Source organism: Hemitrygon akajei, chromosome 10 (genome assembly GCF_048418815.1).
Source record: "Hemitrygon akajei chromosome 10, sHemAka1.3, whole genome shotgun sequence".
Classification (NCBI taxonomy): domain Eukaryota; kingdom Metazoa; phylum Chordata; class Chondrichthyes; order Myliobatiformes; family Dasyatidae; genus Hemitrygon; species Hemitrygon akajei.
The window spans coordinates 114,337,815-114,359,573 of NC_133133.1; the positions used below are offsets into that span (position 1 = coordinate 114,337,815).

At 43.3% G+C, this 21,759-nt stretch overlaps 1 protein-coding gene across 3 annotated transcripts in view; it reads right to left on the reverse strand.

The window, feature by feature from the left end:
* Positions 1 to 21,759, reverse strand: part of scyl2 (SCY1 like pseudokinase 2) — a 90,790-nt gene that overhangs the window by 30,052 nt on the left and 38,979 nt on the right. For all 3 annotated transcript variants that reach the window (XM_073058775.1, XM_073058776.1, XM_073058777.1), the window contains exons 5-9: positions 15,417 to 15,566; positions 7,930 to 8,151; positions 3,866 to 3,982; positions 1,757 to 1,882; positions 151 to 327 (exon numbers count right to left, since the gene is read on the reverse strand). In XM_073058775.1, coding sequence (XP_072914876.1) covers positions 151 to 327; positions 1,757 to 1,882; positions 3,866 to 3,982; positions 7,930 to 8,151; positions 15,417 to 15,566 — 792 coding nt within the window. The remainder of the gene's footprint in view (positions 1 to 150; positions 328 to 1,756; positions 1,883 to 3,865; positions 3,983 to 7,929; positions 8,152 to 15,416; positions 15,567 to 21,759) is intronic.

A 21,759-nucleotide genomic window follows, 5' to 3' on the forward strand; every position in this document is an offset into this window, starting at 1 on the left:
AAGTAGTATTACTCATACACAGCCACAAGTGGGCTACAGTGAGAAGACTCATTGCGATTTCCCTTTGCTTTTAGCCTGTGCATCTTAACCTAAACAAAACTCAAGCTGCTTCATTCTTTGCAGCTTCTTGATGGTCTCGATTCTCTGTACCTGAATGGGCTCCTGCAACTTGAAGACTGGTATCAGGTCTGGGAGAATTAGCTTAACGTACTCCTCCTTGGTGCATTCTTCAACTATGAGCAGGACATTCGGTAGGACAAAGGGCACCATGTCCGGGTTCACAAACTCTGACGTCAAGTATGGTAGGATACGCTGAACTATAACCCGCTAGACCAGGAAAAAACAACAGCAACGGAATAAATAGAGTTTCATCCTTTGTTAGAATGACATCCTTACTACTCAAGAACCTATCAAACTCTGCTTTAAATATACCTAATGACTTAGCATCCATAGCTGTCTGTGGCAAGGAATTCTACAGATTCACCACCCCCTGGCTAAATAAATTCCTTCTCATCTCTGTTGTGTTTTCCGTTTCTTGGCAATCTGCATTTTGATTCAACGTATCAATGGGTTTAGAACATCTTTTATTCATAAACATTCACTTCCTCCATCTCCTCTCCCAACCAGGTGTGAGAGGGTGCAGAAGAGGTTTACCAGCTTACCTAGGCCAAATCAAAGGTGGTGATGAATCAATATTTAGGAGGGAGATTGAAAATCCGGCTGACTGGTGCCACAACACCAACCTCTTACTCAGTATCAGTCAGACCAAGGAGCCGATGATTGACTTCAGGAGGAGGAAACCAGAGGTCCATGAGCCAGTCCTCATCAGGGGACCAGAGGAGGAGAGGATTAGCAACTATAAATTCCTCAACGTTATCATTTCAGAGGACCTGTCCTGGGCCCTGCACGTAGGTGCAATTACAAAGAAAGCTTCTACTTCTTTCATTGTTTGCGAAGATTCGGCATGATTTCTAGAACTTTGACAAACTTCTATAGATGTGTGGTGGAGAGAATTTTGACTGGTTGCATCACAGCCTGGTATGGAAACACCAATGCCCTTGAAGCGAGAATCCTACTAAAAGTAGTGGATATGGCCCAGTCCATCATGGATAACCCCTCCCCACCACTGAGCACATCTACATGAAACAATGTTGCAGAAAAGCAGCATCCATTATCAGGGACCCCCACCACCCAGGTCATGCTCTCTTCTCACTGCTGCCATAAGGAAGGAGATACTGGAGCCTCAGGACTCACACCACATTGAGGAACAGTTATTACCACTCAACCTTTGGGCTCTTGAACCAAAGATAATTTCATTCAACTTCATTTGCCCCAAAACTGAACTCTTCCCACATCCTATGGACTCACTTTCAAGGACTCTTCATCTAATTTTCTCAGTTCTTATTGCTCATTTAGCTGTTATTATTGTTATTATATTTTTTTCTTTCTTTTTGTATTTGCACAGATGGCTGTCATTTGAACTGATTGTTCATCCTGCTAGTGCGGTCTTTAATTGATTCTATTATGGTTATTGGATTTATTGAGCATGCCTACAAAAAATAAATCTCAGGGTTGTATATGGTGATATATACGTACTTTGCTAATAAATTTACTTCAAACTCTGATTTGTATGACAGTTTATAAGACAACCTTCACACTGTATATCGGTCCATGTGACAATAATAAATCAGTATCAATTGTGATTTAAGGAACTAAGCTTCACTGCCATTACCAGTCACAATGGAACTAACCAGACCTTGGGAAGCTTCGGCAGAACTTTCGGCAGCCCTTTGTAAAACTGTGACTTCTGGAGATTGTCTCGCTGGAAGAGGGAATCAAAATACTGCAGAGTCATAGCCCCTACGTCATCAAAAAAAGGGATCTGGGAAAGAGCACACAAAGTTCATCAGAACAAAACAAACACATAATGAGTTCAAAGGCTTCATGGAAATTCAATTTGATGCCAGAATTATTTTCTCAAACACTGATCAAGAATAATCAAGCACACGTCAGAACATTTTTAAGAAGAGTATATATATTCAGCTATAAAAGCACAGAGCACTACAGCACAGAAACAGACCTTTCAGCCTATCTAGTCCATGCTGAACAGTTGTTCTGCCATTGATCTATGCGTGGACCACAGCCCTTCATACCCCTCCCATCCAAACTTGTCTTAACTGCTGCAAATGAATCCGCATCCACCACTTCCGCAATCAGACAATCATTGGTTAACTATCCATGGTCTGGATTCAGGCATGGAAGTTGAAAGAACAGAGTGTGTCCAATTCTGGTCGCCTCATTATCAGAAGAATGTAGGTGCAGAGGAGATTTACTAGCATGCTGCCTGGACTTGAGGGCATGTTGTATTAAGATAGGCTGAATGATCTAGGGCTTTTCTCTTTGGAGTGACCTTAGCCAAGCACATGGACCAAATGTCCAAACCTGTCACACTGAGGGCCTTGCCACACTGTTGCAGTGAAGAAGCAAGAACGTCACTAACTCAAAAGTCATCTGTGCCACCTTCAGCATCTTTTCTCATTTTCATGAACTTGCCATGAGCCTGAGGGTCTGGGCCCAAGGACTGGAGGTCCAAAAATGGCCTGCCCCGGGGTTGGAGGCTGCCTGGTGTGTGTGCGCACGAGTGAGTCGGTGGATAGGAGGGTGCAAAAGAGGTTGTTTTGCTGTTGTTGTCTTGCTGTGTTTTGTTGCTGCTACTGCTGTTTAAGCATGTGGGCATGCTATGATGGTGCCAGAATGTGTGGTTGTGAAAGTAGATACATTTTACTGTATGTTTCAATGTACCCGTGACAAACAAATCTGAAGCTTATCCTATTGCCACCACGAAGGAGGTACAGTAGCCTGAAGACCCACACTCAACATCTTAGGGATAGCTTTTTTCCCTCCGCCATTAGATTTCTGGATGGTCCATGAACCGATCAACACTACATCACTATTCCTCTTTTGCTTATTTATTTATATATTATTGTAACTTAATCTTTTATATCTTGCACTCTACTGCTGCCACAAAACAATAAATTTCACAACATGTATCAGTGATAAAAACCTGATTCTGATTCAGATGCCCTGCCTTTCTCAAATGAGTGTAAAGTTCCTCAAGCAACTCTTCTAAGAAATTGACCATCCCTGCTGGACTTGTTTGTGTCCAGGACAAAGATGTGTGAAGGAAAAACTTTTATGGACACTACCCACCCTGCAAACTGCCTTTTCCTAAAGCTCCCTTCTGGAAAGTGCTATAGAGCTATTAAAACTAAAACTTCACACCATCTTGAAAGTTCTTTCGTCCAGGCAGTTGATCTGACCAACCATTTAGTTCAATCTTTCCCCTTTATCTATTATTACCCCTTTCATTGCTCTGTAAACCCATTGATAATGCTGATTACATTGTAAATGCATGCTAGTATTTATGTGCTGATGCACATTTCACATCCTCTTTCTTGACTAATTTTATTAGATTTTTTCACTATACACAATTCTTTATTTTTATATCATTCTTTATAGTTGTTGAAGGTTGCTGTCTCTTGTATGCTGTTCGCTGACCGTCACACCATAGCAAGTTCTTAATAATGTACATGTATATGGGAAATAAAGTTGATCCTTGATCCTATGAAGGGTAAGGAGCTTTCCCTGAAGCACCAGGCTGAACTAAATCACTAAACGCACAGATTGGCCTATCATTTATCAATCTGTTGTTTCAGGAAGCCTGAGGTGCATAAAATGTGTTCTTGTTGGCTGCTTTGTAAAAGTACTTCCACTGCTGAGAACTACAAAATCACTGGGCAGGAGAAAGAATCATCTGGTTTCAACAAGTGGAGAGATGTAATTTCATATCTGTGTGCCTGCTCACCTTACATAGCTGATCAGCATCTGGTCTCACAGCAGGCGTTACATTTAGGAGCAACTTCAGATGCTCCCGGACCTCCTCGGGAACCTTCTGCAGTATGCCAGGGCCTAATCGAGTGAGCTGCAAAAACAGAAAAGATGTTCATAATTCAATCCTCAAACCGAACAACGCCAAGTCACATTTTGGAAAATCACTCACAAACTTGATTGATTTATTTTATCTCTTGAACTGTCAACATGAACTTCAAGACTGGAAGACTTCAAAAACCTATCCCCACAGCAACCCTGACCTCAACCCCCTCAACCTCCCCCTTATGAAGGGTAGAGATGTGGTAAATGTAAGCAGGCTTTACCCGCTGAGGTTGGGTCAGACTAGAACTCGAGGTCATAGGTGAAGGGTGAAAGGTGAAATGTTTAAGGTGTAGCTGAGGGGCAATTTCTTCACTCAGAGGGTGGGCAAGAGTGTGGATCGAGCTGCCTGCAGAAGTGGTGGATGCAGATTTGATCACAAAATTTAAGTTTGGATAGGTTCACAGATGGGAGGGGTATTGAGGGCTATGGTCCAAGAACAGGTAGATGGGACTAAACAAAGTAATAGTTTGGCATGGGCTAGATGGGCCTTAGTGCAGGATTCTGCACTGTAGTGTTCTATGACTATATTACCTCTGTCTTACCCATTCCTCTGCTTCTTTGCACCTTAAAGCTAATTTATTTTCACTTTTTCCTGGTATTGACAAAGGGTCTGTGACTTGATGACTGTTTCTCTTCCCACAGATGCTGCCTGACCTGCAGTGTTTCCAGCAAACTATTTAAGACACTTGCTCTATGTTTTTATTCTTGCAAGATACACAAAAGAAAAATAAATTATGTGGTAAAATGATTAAAAGACCAATGATGGCAGCTGAGCCTTGGACGCGTGTTTTAATCAAATACTTAAACACAGAGAGAGGAATGGAATTAGGGGTCAGGCTGGGAATTAGACACAGATGTGAGAGGTTAGACAGAGGTCAGGCCTGAGTCTAGGCCTCTACTTTACGTTACACTCTCGAAGGCGAGCGACGACATAGATGAAGGATGGATGTCAGCCATGGACAAAGACCAGCAAACACAATGGCTGGTTCCCCAAGCTATGTGAGTCAGTGAGTCTGAAGTTCAGCCGTGAGGTCAACACTGAAGATCAAAGCCCGAAGATCAATTAGAAGCCTGGGAATCGAGGCCCGTTGGCCAGAGCCATGAATTCCAGTCTATTGGGGAAGTCGAAGGCCTGATATCTGTGAGTCTGATGAAAGCTGAGGTCCAGGAGGCAGCCTGTTCTGTGGTTGAGGACTGTTTGTATATGTGAGAAGGTGCGCAGGTGAGAGGAAGTGAAGCCACCAGTTTTGCTGCTGTTCCACTGAACATTGGGGGCACGCAATGTTTGTGCTGGAATGTGTGGCAACACTCGCAGGCTGCCTCCAGCATATTCTTAGTTTGTGTTGGTTGTTAACGCAAATAACGCATTTCACTGTAGGCTTCGATGTGCATATAATAAATGAATCTGAATCAATCTACTTCCTTCAGGCCTTGCACTTTATTTGTCTGCCTCCACTGCAATTTCTCTGTAACTGTAACACAACATTCTGCATTCAATTTTGTTTTTGCTACCTCAACGTATGTATGCATGCAATGATCTGCCTGGAAGGCACACAATAAAAATGTGACAATATTTTTTGGATGGTACAGGTGACAATAAAAACAAACTATTCCAGGAATTGGAGACTTGGGGGATGAATTACCTATCCAAAATATAAAGGTTAGTTTTACTTGTCACATGTACATTGAAACATACAGTATCATTTGTGTCAACTAGCAACACAGTCTGAGGATTGCTGAGGGCAGCCTGCAAGTATTGCCATGCTTCTGGTGCCAACACAGTAACACTAAGCCTTACATTCTTTAGATTAAGACCAATTGCAAAACACAAGTAAAATAGTTCACTCCCTCAGAGGAATGTGAATAGAGGCTAACAAGTGAAATTTTCAAATAGGTCGAGACATTTTTGCTAGGTACAGTACAAAGGACAATGAAATCAGCCATGATTTACTGAATGGCACCACAGACTTGAGGATCTGAATGGTCTATTACTACAAAGCTGGAGGGAGCCAGGGTTAAATCCTTAAGTGACTCTAAAGGTACAGCTACTATTGTCATCTTGAATGAGTGAATGCAAATAAGAAACTTTCTGCTGGAAGGATGACAGAGGGATGGCAGGAGGGAGAAATATCAGACACTGAAGAATATGGTGAGCATGGGAATGGGCTCATGGCTACAGTGACAAAGGATGTTCAGTGCCAGGGAAAAGAGGAGATTCATTTTTTGTAATTTATTTTTTATTGAAGTTCATCATCAAACAAACATTTCCATAAGATGTATTTCAGACATTTTACATATATATCATATAATCATATATATCACAAATCTCCACAAAGTATTTATCTGAGGTATACACTTATAGAAAGAGTGGAAAGAAAAAACAAGCAAAAGGAAAAAACTATGTACAAGTAGGGAGTGATCTTTTTTTTAGAACAGATTCATTGATTTGTGAGAATAAAATCAGGCCTATGAGGCATTATGTAGTTAAACCATTTTTCTGGAAAGGAGGAGATTCAAACACTGGAGTGGTTGGAAAAGGCAACACAAATTTGTGAGGTAATAGCAGATCAGAGGAAGAAAATGAGTTTGAAACTAGAGCACTGTGTTCCATGTGAAAATGAGTTAAAAGTCCACTGGAGACCCAGCAACAGGCAGCTGTGCTGGGATTGGAGGACAATGTATTTGTGTGTGTGGGGGGAGGGGGGGGGAGGGAATGGGGTTTGTTTTGCAGTTCAAAGTTCAATGGTTCAAAGATCATTTATTATCAAAGCATACAACTCTAAAGTTTTTCTTCTCCAGATAGCCACAAAACCAAGTAAAAAAGTATAACAGGACAATCGTTAACCCCCAAATTCCCCCTTCCTGCACAAAAAAAAATTAAATGGAACAGGCATATCGGCTCCCAATCACCATTCCCCCACACACAGAAAAATGAGAAAGATCAGGTAAAAAAACACAGAATATAAAAAACGATAAGATTGAAAAAAGTCCATATTCAAAACGCAGAAAACCTCTCTCCAGGCACAGCATGTCTCTCCCCTCTCTCGCCTCCCACAGCAGAGCGACCCCACTAGCGATCAGAAGGCAGTCTCCCCTCTGTTGTTAATTGTTGTTCTGCTGAGCATTGAGGGCATGCTATATTGATGCAGAAGGTGTGGCGACGTTTATGGGCTGCCCCAGCACATCCTTAGGTTGTGTTGGTTGTTAACACAAATGATGTGTTTCACTGATGTATGCATGAGGAATAAATTAATCTGAGTCTGAAAAGTCAATATTCTGTAGAGGGAATTAACAACAATGGCTTTTATGAGCCCTGAAATGATGAGAGTGAGATTATTGCAATATATGAAGGGAAGTGGGACAGGCAGCTGAGAGGGTCATTATCTCACATCAGGGGTGGTCCAGGGCCCAAGGGTAGGGAGACCTTAAGACATAGGAGCAGAATTAGGCCATTCATCCTTTGAGTCTGCTGCCATTCCATCATGGCCAATTTATTATCACTTTCAACCCGTCTTTATAAATCAAGAACTTATCAAACTCTACTTTAAATATACCCAATGACTTAGCCTCCAAAGCCATTTGTGGCAATTAAGTCCACAAATTCACCACTCTCTGGCTGAAGAAATTCCTCCTCATCTCTGTTCAGAAGGAACGTCCTTCTGTTCTGATGCTGTGCCCTCCAGATCTAGACTTCCTCACTGGAGGAAACATTCTCGGCCCCTTTATCTAGGCCTTTCAATAGAGACTATGAAGTAGGTTCTGGGAGACATGAGAGGAAAGGAGGTGGGTAAGAGGTGGATTCAAGAGATCAGCCAGTCTGATAAAAGGTCATCGTCCTCTGCACACTACTGCTCTCTCCACAGATGCTGACTAACCTGCTGAGCATTTGCAACACTGCCGGTTTTTATTAATGTTCATTACCTACATTTCGATTACCTGATCCAGTTGTCTGCTGAAACTCTTGAAGATGTCCTGCTTGTTGACTTCAAAGATGGGTGCGCCGTCATTAAACACGGTGAACATGACACCTCCTAAGGAGTACATGTCACTGGCCAGATCACAGCTCACCGATAGAATGTACTCTGGAGCAATGTACTCTGGGTTCGGAAGGCACAAAGGAGGAAGGTTTGGGTCCCACTCCTTGCATGTAAATTTAAGCTGCAAAAGGGAACAAGAAAAATATAAACACAAGAGATTCTGCAGATGCATAAGAAGAGTCTGGCATGGGGTAGATGGGCCGAAGGGCCAGTATCTGTGCTGTAGCATTCTATTAGTATGTTGGAAATCTTGAACAACACACACAAAATGCTGGAGGAACTCGACAAGCTAGGTAGCATCTCTGCAGGAAAATCAAGGGTCAAAGTAGCTGACCCGAAACGTCGACTATTTATTCCTCTCCATGGATGCTGCTTGACTTGCTGAGTTTTTCCAACATTTTGTGTGCATTATTCCGGATTTCCATAGAAAGGAATAAACAATCAATGTTATGGGTTGACTGCTGATTTCTCTCCATAGATGCTGCCTGACTTGCTGAGTTCCTCCAGCATTTCAAGTATGCTCCACACAAAATAAACCTGATTTAACTAAATACAAATTGTAAAACCCAGCTGTTTGTTCATTTTTATTTAATTTCTACGCAGGTTCACTGCAGACAATGCAAGATGCATTATCCACTGCAAACAGTCTTTGGTCCAGCAACGTTTAGCCACCTCATGGTAAGGTTTGCCAATGACACAAAATTAGGGGGAACGGTCTGATAACGTTCAGGCAGCAGAATCAATACAGTTAGATCTAAAAAAAATCAGGATGTGGGCAGATAAATGGCAGATGAAATTTAATACAAGTAAATGTAAAGTATTACATATAGGAAGCAGAAACATTAGCTATAAATACACAATGGGAGGCTCTTGAGTTAAAAAGTGCACTGTATGAGAAGGATTTGGGTATCCTGGTAGACTTGTTGCTATCAACAACTAGACAATGCACAGAAGCAATTAGGAAGACTAATAGAACGTTGTCTATATAATGTGCTCAGTGGAGCTCAGATCTAGAATCATTCTCCTGAAGCTGTATATTACGCTTGTGAGGCCACACCTTGAGTTCTTATACAATTTTGTTTTCCATGTTGTGTGAAGGATGTGAAGGCACTGGAGAGAGTTCAGAGAAGGGTGACTAGACTCATTCCAGGTCTGCAGGGTATGAGCTATGATGAAAGATTGGAAGAATTAAATCTTTTTAGCCTTAGTAGACATAGAATGAGAGGAGACACGATAGAAGTGCTCAAAATCATGAAGGGTATAAGTAAGGCGGATGCCTGCTGCTATTTCAAAATTAATCCAACATCAAGGACACAGGCCATACGTGGAGACTGATTCAGGGGAAATTTCAGACTAACATCAGGAAGCATTTCTTTACACGGTGAGTTGTGGACATGTGCCCAAACTACCTAGTTGTGTACCTTAGAGACTTTCAAATCTAAACTCGATAGTTATTTCAACACACTATGTGAATAGGAATTTGGCAAGCTTTGTTGGGCCAATGGCCTGTTCTTGTCAAAATCAACCTCTGTGCATTCTACGTCATGGTGACTTGATAACAAAGTGTTTTGTTGTCAAGAGTAAATCTCACTGCTTTGGACCTCACATCAGATGCAGTCAGGACAGCTGACTGAAAGACAAAAGAAAATCAAATGAGCTTTTGCAACAATCCTAGGTTCATTATCATTAGCACTGATGGCATCTGCTCAACATTATTTGTTTAAATTCCCTGGCTACTGTGATAAAATTCGAACTCTTATGAAGGGTTGTGGGCTGTGTAGGAGGGAAGGGTTAGAAAGCCTGCCATTTCACATTGGCTGCACCTTTCCTGTAACTTGATGATTGGTTATAAATCTGAAACATTAATTTAGTTCACTCATTATAGATTCTGCTTAACCAGATGAATCACAGAGTTACAGCATGGAAACTGGCCCTTTGGCTCACCCATTCTTAGTAGACAAGTTTTATTTGAAATATGTACATTGAAACATCAAAACATACAGTGAAATGTGTTGTTTGCATTAAAGTCCAACACATTCCAAGGATGTGCTGGGGAAATCCTCCAAGCGTTACCATGCTTCCCTGACAACATAGCATGCCCACAACTTATTAACACTAACCCATATGTCCTGGAATGTGGGGGAAACCAGAGCACTTGGAGGAAACCCACGCAGTTTGTGACGTGAAATTTGTTAACTTAGCAGCAGCAGTCAATTCAATGCATAATATAGAAGAGACGAAAAAATAAAATAATAAGTCAATTACAGTATACAAATATTGAATAGATTAAAAAACATGCAAAAATCAGAAATACTGTATAATAAAAAAAAGTGAGGTAGTGTTCAAAGCTTCAATGTCCATTTAGGAATCAGATGGCAGAGGGGAAGAAGCTGTTCCTGAATCATTGAGTGTGTGCCTTCAGGCTTCTGTACCTCCTACCTGATGGTAACAGTGAGAAAAGGGCATGCCCTGGGTGTTGCAGGTCCTTAATAATGGATGCTGCCTTTCTGAAACACTGCCCCCTGTAGAAAGGCTACTTTGTAGGCTAGTATCCAAGATGGAGCTGACCAGATTTACAACCCTCTGCAGCTTCTTTCAGTCCTGTGCAGTAGCTGCCCATAACATATGCAGCCTGTCCACGGTATATCTACAGAAATTTTTGAGTGTATTTGTTGACATTCCAAATCTGTCTTGCCTTCTTTATAACTACATCTATATGTTGGGACCAGGTTAGATCCTCAGAGATCTTGACACCCAGGAACTTAAAACTGCTCACTCTCTCCACTTCTGATCCCTCTATGAGGATTGGTATGTGATCCTTCGTCTTACCCTTCCTGAAGTCCACAATCAGCTCTTTCATCTTACTGACACTGAGTGCCAGGCTGTTACTGCGGCACCACTCCACTAGTTAGAAACATAGAAAACCTACAGCACAATACAGGTCCTTCAGCTCACAAAGCTGTGGCGAACATGTCTTTACCTTAGAACTACCTAGGCTTTACCCATAGCCCTCTATATTTTTAAGCTCCATGTAGCCATCCAGGAGTCTCTTAAAAGACCCGATTGTTTCTGCCTCCACTGCCGGCAGCCCATTGCACGCACTCACCACTCTCTGCGTAAAAACCTTATCCCTGACATCTCTTCTGTACCTACTTCCAAGCACCTTAAAACTATGCTCTCTTGTGCTAGCCACTTCAGCCCAGTGAAGCCTCTGACTATCCACACGATCAATGCCTCTCATCATCTTGTACACCTCTATCAGGTCACCTCTCATCCTCTGTCGCTCCAAAGAGAAAAGGCCGAGTTCGCTCAACCTATTTTCATGAGGTGTGCTCCCCAATCCAGGCAACATCCTTGTAAATCTCCTCTGCACCCTTTCTATGGCTTCCACATCTTTCCTGTAGTGAGGTGACCAGAACTGACCACAGTACTCCAAGTGGGGTCTGACCAGGGCCCTACATAACTGCAACATTACCTCGTGGCCTTAAACTCAATTCTACGATTGATGAAGGCCAATGCACCATATGCTTTCTAACCACAGAGTCGACCTGCACAGCAGCTTTGAGTTTCCTATGGACTCGGACCACAAGATCCCTCCAATCCTCCACGCTGCCAAGAGTCTTACCATTAATACTATATTCTGCCATCATATTTGACCTACCAAAATGAACCACTTTACACTTATCTGGGTTAAACTCCATCTGCCACTTCTCAGCCCAATCTTGCATCCTATCAATGGCCCGTTGAAACTTCTGACAGCCCTCCACACTATCCACAATACCCCCAACCTTTGTGTCATCAGCAAATTTACTAACCCATCCTTCCACTTACTTATCCAGGTTATTTATAAAAATCATAATGAGTAGGGGTCCCAGAACAGATCCCTGAGGCACAACACTGGTCACCAACCTCCATGCAGAACATGACCCGTCTACAACCACACTTTGCCTTCTGTGGGCAAGCCAGTTCTGGATCTACAAAGCAATGTTCCCTTGGGTCTCATGCCTCCTTACTTTCTTAATAAGCCTTGCATGGAGTACCTTATCAAATGCCTTGCTAAAATCCATATACACTATATCTACGGCTCTACCTTCATCAATGTGTTTAGTCACATCCTCAAAGAATTCAATCAGGCTCGTAAGGCACGACCTGCCTTTGTCAAAGCCATGCTGACTATTCCTAATCATATTATGTCTCTCCAAATGTTCATAAATCCTGCCTCTCAGTATCTTCTCTATCAACTGAAGTAAGACTCACTGGCCTATAATTTCCAGGCCTATCCCTACTCCCCTTCTTGAATAAGAGAACAACATCCGCAACCCTCCAATCCTCTGGAACCTCTCCCATCCCCATTGATGATGCAAAGATCACTGCCAGAGGCTTAGCAATCTCCTCCCTCGCTTCCCACAGAAGCCTGGGGTACATCCCATCCGGTCCCAGTGACTTATCCAACTTGATGTTTTCCAAAAGCTCCAGCACATTCTCTTTGTTAATATCTACATGCTCAAGCTTTTCAGTCCACTGCAAGTCATCCCTACAATCGCCAAGATCCTCTTCCGTAATGAATACTGAATCAAAGTATTCATTAAGTACCTACGTTATTTCCTCCGGTTCCATACACACTTTTCCACTGTCACACTTGATTGGTCCTATTCCCTAACATCTTATCCTCTTGCTCTTCACATATTTGTAGAATGCCTTAGGGTTTTCCTTAAACCTGTCCGTCAATGCCTTCTCATGGCCGCTTCTGGCTCTCCTAATTTCATTCTTAAGCTCCTTCCTGCTAGCCTTATAATCTTATCATTCCTATCATTACCTAGATTTTTGAACCCTTAAGCTCTCCTTTTCTTCTTGACTAGACTTACAACAGCCTCTGTACACCATGGATCTTGTACCCAACCATCCTTTCCATGTCTCATTAGAACATACCTACTCATAACCCCTCGCAAATATCCCTGAACATTTGCCACATTTTTTCTGTATGTTTCCCTGAGGACATCTGTTTCCAATTTATGCTTCCAAGTTCCTACCTGATATCCTAATTCCCTTTACTCCAATTAAACATTTCCCTAACTTGTCTGTTCCTATGTCTCTCCAATGCTATGGTAAAGGAGACAGAATTGCGATCACTATCTTTAAAATGCTCTCCCACTGAGAGACCTGACACCTAACCAGGTTCATTTCCCAATACCAGATTAAGAACAGCCACTCCTCTTGTAAGCTTAACAACATATTGTGTCAAGAAACCTTCCTGAACACACCTAACAAACTCTACCCCATCTACTCCCCTCACTCTAGGGAGATGCCAATCAATATTTGGGAAATTAAAATCTCCCACAACAACAACCCTGTTATTATTACTCCTTTCCAGAATCTGTCTCCTCATCTGCTCCTCAATGTCTCTGCTACTATTGGGTGGTCTATAAAATACACCCAGTAGAGTTATTAACCCCTTCCTATTCCTAACTTCCACCCACAGAGACTCCATAGCTAACCCCTCCATGACTTCCTCCTTTTCTGTAGCCATGACACTATCTCTGATCAACAGTGCCACACCCCCACCTCTTTTGCCTTCCTCTCTAACCTTTCTGAAACATCTAAAGCCCGGCACTTGAAGTAGCCATTCCTGCCCCTGGACCATCCAAGTCTCGTAATGGCCGCAACATCATAGCTCCAAATGCTGATCTCACTCCTGTACGCCCTCTCGTTACCACCTGAGATTCTACCAACAATGGTTGCATCGTTAGCAAATTTATAGATAGTACCTGAGCTATGCCTGGCCACACAGTCATGTGTATATAGAGAGTAGAGCAGTGGGCTAAGCACACACCCCTGAGGTGCGCCAGTGTTGATCATCAGCGAGGAGGATATGTCATCATCAATCTGCACAGATTGTAGTCTTCCGGTGAGATCCAGTTGCAGAGGGAGGTACAGAGGTCCAAGTGTGGGAATGATGGTATTAAATGCTGAGCTATAATCGATGAACAGCATCCTGACGTAGGTGTTTGTGTTGTCCAAGTAGTTTAAAGCTGTGTGGAGAGCCATCAAGTTGCATCTGCTGTTGATCTATCGCGACAACAGGCGAATTGCAATGGGTTCAGGTCCTTGCTGAGGCAGGAGTTCAGTCTAGTCATCACCAACCTCTCAAAGCATTTCATCACCGTTGATGTGAGTGTTACCAGGCGATAGTCATTTAGGCAGCTCACATTATTCTTCTTAGGCACTGGCATAATTATTGCCTTTTTGAAGCCAGTGGGAACTTCTGCCCGTAGCAGTGAGAGGTTGAAAATGTCCTTGAATACTCCTGCTAGTTGGTTAGCACAGGTTTTCAGAGCCTTACCAGGTATTCCATCTGGACCTTCCACCTTGCGAGGGTTCACCTTCCTGAAAGACAGCCTAACGTCAGCCTCTGAGACAGAGATCACAAGGTCATCAGGTGCAGCAGGGATCTTCACAGCTGTAGTTGTGTTCTCCCTTTCAAAGCATTGAGTTCATCTGGTAATGAAGCATCACTGCCATTCATGCTATTGAGCTTCACTTTGTAGGAAGTAATACCCTGCAAATCCTGCCAGAGTTGCCATGCATCTGATTTCGCCTCCAACCTCATTTGAAATTGTCTCTTCACCCTTGAAATAGCCCTCCGCAAATCATACCTGGTTTTCTGGTACAGGCCTGGGTCATCAGACTTGAATGCCACAGATCGCGCCCTCAACAGATGACGTACCTCCTGGTTCATCCACGGTTTTTAGTTTGGGAATATACAGTGAGTCGTTGTGGGCACACACTCATCCAAGCAGATTTTAATTAAGTCGGTTACAACTGCAGCATACTCCTCCAGGTTCGAAGATGAATCCCTGAATACAGTCCAGTCCACCAATTCAAAACAGACCTGGAGGCGCTCCTGTGCTTCCCTTGTCCATACTTCTTGGTCCTCACTACTGGTGTTGGCAGTCTTCAGTCTCTGCCTATACTCAGGGAGTAGAAGTACAGTCAGGTGATCAGATTTCCCAAAGTGAGGGCGGGGAATAGCATCGTAGACGTTCTTGATGATGGTGTAGCAATGGTCCAGTGTGTTGCTTCCTCTGGTATTGCAACTGATCTGTTAATGGTAATTGCTTAGTGGGGAGAACATACAAACTCCTAGTAGACAGTGACAGGAATTGAACCCTAATTGTGATTGCTGGCGCCAGAAAGTTTTACGCTAATTGCTACAACAACACAGCACCACAAAACTATAGGTAAGGAGGGGACTAATCTGATCCACAAGGCCACATCCACTGAGAAGTAATAAATGCTAAGAAAATAACCTGTTGGACCTGTTAAAATCTGTTAAAATAATGTCTTGTTGGAATCACGAAACAATTGAATGAATTATCCTGTCACTACCTCCTGTTCCGATGAATTGGAAGATGATATGCAAAAATCAAAACCCATGATTTTCCAGGCACCACTTCTATTCAGAATGATATTCTCTGGTGTTAGGTTCCCATGAATCATCTTAACACTGCTGTGCAGAAAGGAGAGGCCTTCACAAACCTGCAAGTAAACAAGAGTCATATTATTGCAGTTTAAAATGGACTTAATTAAGATAACTGCATGATCATAACCATGGACATTCTATAAGTACAAAAGTCTAGGACAGCACATGTACTGCTGAAAATCTTGGAGGACCAGTCACATATTCCTAGGCAACAACAGTTTATTCAACAGTGTTTTACACACCAAATCCTGAGGGACTGAATTACAGACTAGAGTACAAACAACCTGGGGAAATAGTTGTAAAGACCAAGGAAATGGCAGAATCAACACACACAAAATGCTGGTGGAACACAGCAGGCCAGGCAGCATCTATAGGGAGAAGCACTGTCGACGTTACGGGCCGAGACCCTTCATCAGGACTAACTGAAAGGAAAGATACTAAGAGATTTGAAAGTAGTGGGGGGAGGGGGAAATGCGAAATGATAGAAGACTGGAGGGGGTGGGGTGAAGCTGAGAGCCGGAAAGGTGATTGGCAAAAGTGATACAGAGCTGGAGAAGGGAAAGGATCATGGGACGGGAGGCCTCGGGAGAAAGAAAGGGTGGGGGGGGGGGGGGGGGGGGGGAAGCACCAAAAGGAGATAGAGAACAGGCAGAGTGATGGGCAGAGAGAGAGAAAAAACAACTAAATATTGTCAGGGATGGGGTAAGAAGGGGAGGAGGGACATTAACAGAAGTTAGAGAAGTCAATGTTCATGCCATCAGGTTGGAGGCTACCCAACCGGTATATCATGTGTTGTTCCTCCAACCTGAGTGTGGCTTCATCTTGACAGTAGAGGAGGTCATGGATTGATATATCGGAATGGGAATGGGATGTGGAATTAAAATGTGTGGCCACTGGGAGATCCTGCTTCCTCTGGCAGACCGAGCATAGGTGTTCAGCGAAACGGTCTCCCAGTCTGCGTCAGGTCTCACCAATATATAAAAGGCCACACCGGGATCTGGGGCCCTTAATGGTGGTGAGGGAGGAAGTGTAAGGGCAGGTGTAGCACTTGTTCCGCTTACAAGGATAAGTGCCAGGAGGGAGATCGGTGGGAAGGGATGGGGGGGACGAGTGGACAAGGGAGTCGCATAAGGAGTGATCCCTGTGGAAAGCAGAAAGAGGGGAGGAGGGAAAGATGTGCTTGGTAGTGGGATCCCGCTGGAGGTGGCGGAAGTTACTGAGAATTGTACTTTGGACCTGGAGGCTGGTGGGGTGGTAGGTGAGGACAAAGGGAACCCTATCCTGAGTGGGGTGGCGGGCAGATGGGGTGAGGGCAGATGTGCGGGAAATGGGAGAGATGCGTTTGAGAGCAGAGTTGATGGTGGAAGAAGGGAAGCCCCTTTGTTTAAAAAAGGAAGACATCTCCTTCGTCCTGAAATGAAAAGCCTCATCTTGAGAGCAGATGCAGCAGAGTTGGAGGAATTTGAGGGCAGGGTGAAAGTTGGAGGCAAAATTAATGAAGTCAACGAGCTCAGCATGTGTGCAGGAGGCAGCACCAATGCAGTTGTCGATGTAGCGAAGCAAAAGAGGGGGACGGATACCCGTATAGATTTGGAACATGGACTGTTCCACAAAGCCAACAAAAAGGCAGGCATAACTGGGACCCATGCGGGTGCCCATGGCTGCACCCTTGGTTTGGAGGAAGTGGGAGGAGCCAAAGGAGAAATTATTGAGAGTAAGAACTAATTCCGCTAGACGGAGGAGAGTGGTGTTAGAGGGGAATTGGTTAGGTGGAGAATCCAAAAAGAAGCGAAGAGCTTTGAGACCATCCTGGTGGGGTATGGAGGTATATAGGGACTGGACGTCCATGGTGAAAATAAGGCGGTGGGGGCCAGAGAACTTAAAATCATTGAAAAAATTCAAAGCGGGGGTTCCGGCGACGTCATCGTTGAGAATGGCAGCTTAAGTCACTAGCTCCTCCGGAAAAACACGTATTAAGCCCCGTTATTCCATCAAATATAATATTTTTCAAAAAATATTTGAACTGAAAAGAGGGGCAAGAATGGGGAAAAGGAACGGAAATAAAAAAAAGTGACACTGCAGAGCCTGCGTCCGAGAGGAGTGCAGCGAGCGGCTCTCCGACCCGACCGCGTGCTAGCGAGGCGGCTGCTGGGTCTCATTCAGGCGAAGCGGCGAATTTCTTCGAAAACCTGAAAGAAATAATGGAGGTCCAGAAAGAAATAAAGCAGCAGCTCTGGGATATTAAGGCAGAGCTCGCCAGCGTTAATCAAAAAATAGCGGTGGCAGAGACTCGAATCAAGAAGGTGGAAGATCGCGTTCAAAATGTGGAACGGATACTGAGTAATACAATAAAAATATTACATCACCAAGAAGGTAAACTGCTTGACCTGGAGGGAAGATCATGGCAGAAAAATATCAGAATCTACAACGTTCCCGAAGGAGCGAAGGGCTCGTCTATGACGGAGTTTGTCGAAAAGCTACTGTGGGACATGCTGGAAATTCCCTCGGTTATGAAGCTGGAAATCAAGAGGACGCACCGCGCGCTGGTTCCGAAACCTACCCAGGACAGAAAGCCATGCTCTATAATAATTAAATTCCTTCGGTACAGCACCAAGACGCAGATTCTACAAAGGGCCTGGGGTAAGAAGAGAGTGTTTTTCGACGATAAATTAATATATTTCGACCAAGATTACCCCCCCCCCCCCCCCCCCCCGCGGTCCTGCAGAAACACAAAGAGTACTCTGAAGTAAAGCGAGTACTAAAGCAAAATACAATTAGATTTCAAACTCCGTACCCTGCTAAACTTCGAGTGTTTTATGACAACAGGACACGGTTGTACCAGACGGTGGAAGAGGAGACTACAGACATGAAGGCCAGAGGTTTGCCCGTCAGTGTCACCAAAATGAGGGAGAGCCTGACTGAGGAACTGTCCCACTCCGCTTGGGAAATAGTGCAAGAGTCGAGAAGGCAGGAGATGGGAGGAGGCCAAGAGAAATATATCAGGAAGAGACTGGGAGTTTCCCAAAGACAGTCCTCACCCCCTTCAGAAGAGCCATAAGGTTTAGCTAACTTTAAAAATGTTGAGAAGCTAAATGAAAGCAAAATTACACGGTGATATACCTATCTCGAGAAATACTTATTATAACGTGGATTTTATTTTACTTAGTTGTTATTCTTTATTCTCTCACTCCTTTTTCCCCACCAAAATGAGAATATATATATACGTATGTAATGTGTGTGTGTGTGTGTATGTATATGTGTGTGTGTGTGTGTGTGTGTGTGCGCGCGCACACATATACATATATATATAGGAGGAGTACACAGGGAAATCTTTTCTGTGTAATGGATTTGTTCACTGACTTTTATGAATACTACATTGGGGGCCCTCAACTCACAAGTAGGCGGGGTTATCCCCCATAGCTAAACATTTCCTCTAGCTCAACGCAGGGTAATCTACTAGTGACCTCAGCCTTGGAATCACACGTTCGTTGCCATTTTTGTTATTATCTGCGTTTCTTGGTTCTTATTTGTTCAGGGAGTAGATCGATTAAGTTTTATTCTAATTTCAATGGTACATTGACAGATAAATACAGATGGCTAAGGACAAGGTAAAATTCATTTCTTTTAATGTCAATGGGCTATTAAATCCAATCAAACGTAAGATAATTTTATCCAATTTGGAACAATTTGATTCATACTGGGAAAAATGGTTTAACTAAATAATGCCTCATAGGCCTGACTTTATTCTCACAAATCAATGAATCTGTTGTAAAAACAAAAGATCACTCCCTACTTGTACATAGTTCTGACCTTTTGCTTGTTTTTTCTCTCCACTCTTTTCTATAAGTGTGTACCTCAGATAAATACTTTGTGGAGATTTGTGATATATATGATATATAATATATGATATATAGATACAATGTCTGAAACACATCTTATGGAAATGTTTGTTTGATGATGAACTTCAATAAAAAAATAAATTACAAAAAAGAAAAAATTCAAAGCGTGAGAAGTGTCACGAACATAGGTGGGAAGAGATTGAACAAGGGGGGATAAAACAGTGTCAAGGTATGCAGAAATGAGTTCAGTGGGGCAGGAGCAAGCTGAGACAATATGTCTACCTGGACAGGCAGGTTTGTGGATCTTGGGTAGGAGGTAGAAACGGGAAGTGCAGGGTGTGGGAACTATGAGGTTGGTGGCAGTGGAATGGAGATCCCCAGAGCTGATAAGGTTGGTGATGGTATGGGAGACAGTGGCCTGGTGCTCCTTAGTGGGGTCATAATCAAGGGGTAAATAAGAAGAGGTATCAGAGAGTTGTCGCTGTGCCTCAGCCAGGTAGAGGTCAGTACGCCAGACAACAACAGCTCCCCCCTTATCAGCGGGTTTTATAGTGAGGTTGGGATTGGTGTGGAGGGAGCGGAGAGCAGAGCGTTCGGAAGGAGTGAGGTTGGAATTAGAACAGGGTGTGGTGAAGTCGAGACGGTTGATGTCCATGAAGAGGAGGAGGGTTGAAGATGGAAGAAGGGGTCATCGGTGGGGGTGGGAGAGTCCTTGTCAAAGAAGTAAGCTCGGAGACAGAGCTGGTGGAAGAAGAGTTCAGCGTCATGGCGTACGTGGAACTCGCTGAGGTGTGGGTGAAGGGGGACAAAGCTGAGGCCCTTACTGAGGACAGAGCGCTCTGTCTCAGAGAGTTGCAGGTCGGAGGGAATGGTAAAGACCCGGCATGGATGAGAGATGGGATCAGAGGAGGGAGGGAGGCTGGTAGTGTCAGTGGAGAGGGGAGGGTTGGGGTGAGAGGAAGATGGAGCCTCGGAGGGCCCAGGAGCTGATGATGGGATCTGAGGGAGTGAGTGGTGGTGGGGGAACGGGAGACGGGAGTCACAATCGCAGCATGTGAATCACTGGGGATACAGTTGCAAGAAAAAGTTTGTAAACCCTTTGCAATTAACTAGTCTTCTGCACTAATTACTCATAAAATGTGTTCTGATTTTCATCTAAGTCACAATAATAGACAAACACAATCTGCCTAAACTAATAACACACAAACAAGTGTACTTTCCATGTCTTTGTTGAACACAATTTTTAATCATTCACAGTCCAAAATGTATAGGAATCCTTGTATTTAATAACTGGTAGAATCTCCTTTAGCAGAAATAACCTCCACCAAATGTTTTCTGTAGCTTTTGGTCTGACTTGGACAATGACAAAAAGGAATTTTAGACCATTTCTCCATACAAACTTTCGTTCATCAATATTTCTGGGATACCTTGCATGAACAGTCCTCTTCAGGTCATGTCACAGCATCTCAATTTGGTTAAGGTCTGGACCCTGACTTGACCATTGCAAATCACAAATTTTCTTTTTTTTTTAAACCATTCTGTTGTTGATTTATTCTTGTGTTTTGGATCACTGTCTTGTTGCATCATCCAACTTCTATTAAGCTTCAGGTAACAGACTGCTACCCAGACATTCTCTTGTAAAATGTCTTGACATAATTTTGAATTCATTGTTCCCTCAATGATTGCAAGCTGTCCAAGCCCTGAGGCAGCAAAGCAGCCCCAAACCATGATGCTCCTTCCACCATGCTTCACAGTTGGGAGGAGGTTTTGGTGTTGATGTGCAGTGCCCTTTTCCCTCCAAACATAGCAATGTGCATTTATGCCAGAAAGTTCAACTTTTCTCTCATCTGTCTACAGAACATTGCCCCAGAAGTATTGTGCCCCAGGTGGTCTTCTGCAAACTTCAGACATGCAGCAATGTTTTTTTTTTGGAGAGCAGTGATTTCCTCCGTAGTGTCCTTCCATAAATACTATTCTTGTTCTGTGTTTTTCTTATAGTGAACACGTGAACAAAGACTTTAGCAAGTCTTTGAGATTTCTGCAGGTCTTTTGCTGTTATCCTTTGGTTCTTTTTCACCTCCATTGCACATTGTACTCTCGGTGTGATCTTTACAGGATGCCCACTCCTACGGAAAGTAGCAACAATACTGAATTCCCTCCATTTGTAGAGGACTCTTACTGTGGACTGATGAACACTCAGGTCTTTAAAAATCCTTTTGTAGCCTTTTTCAGCTTCATGCATCTCTACAATTCTTCTTCTAAGGTCCTCTGAAAGTTCTTTTGATCAAGACATGCTGCATATAAACAGATCTTTCTTGAAAAGAGCAAGTTCTATTAATAACCTGACTTTACGTGTCTTTTTTTTAATACGGCATGGCACCTCTACAACCTACACCTCCATTCTCATCTC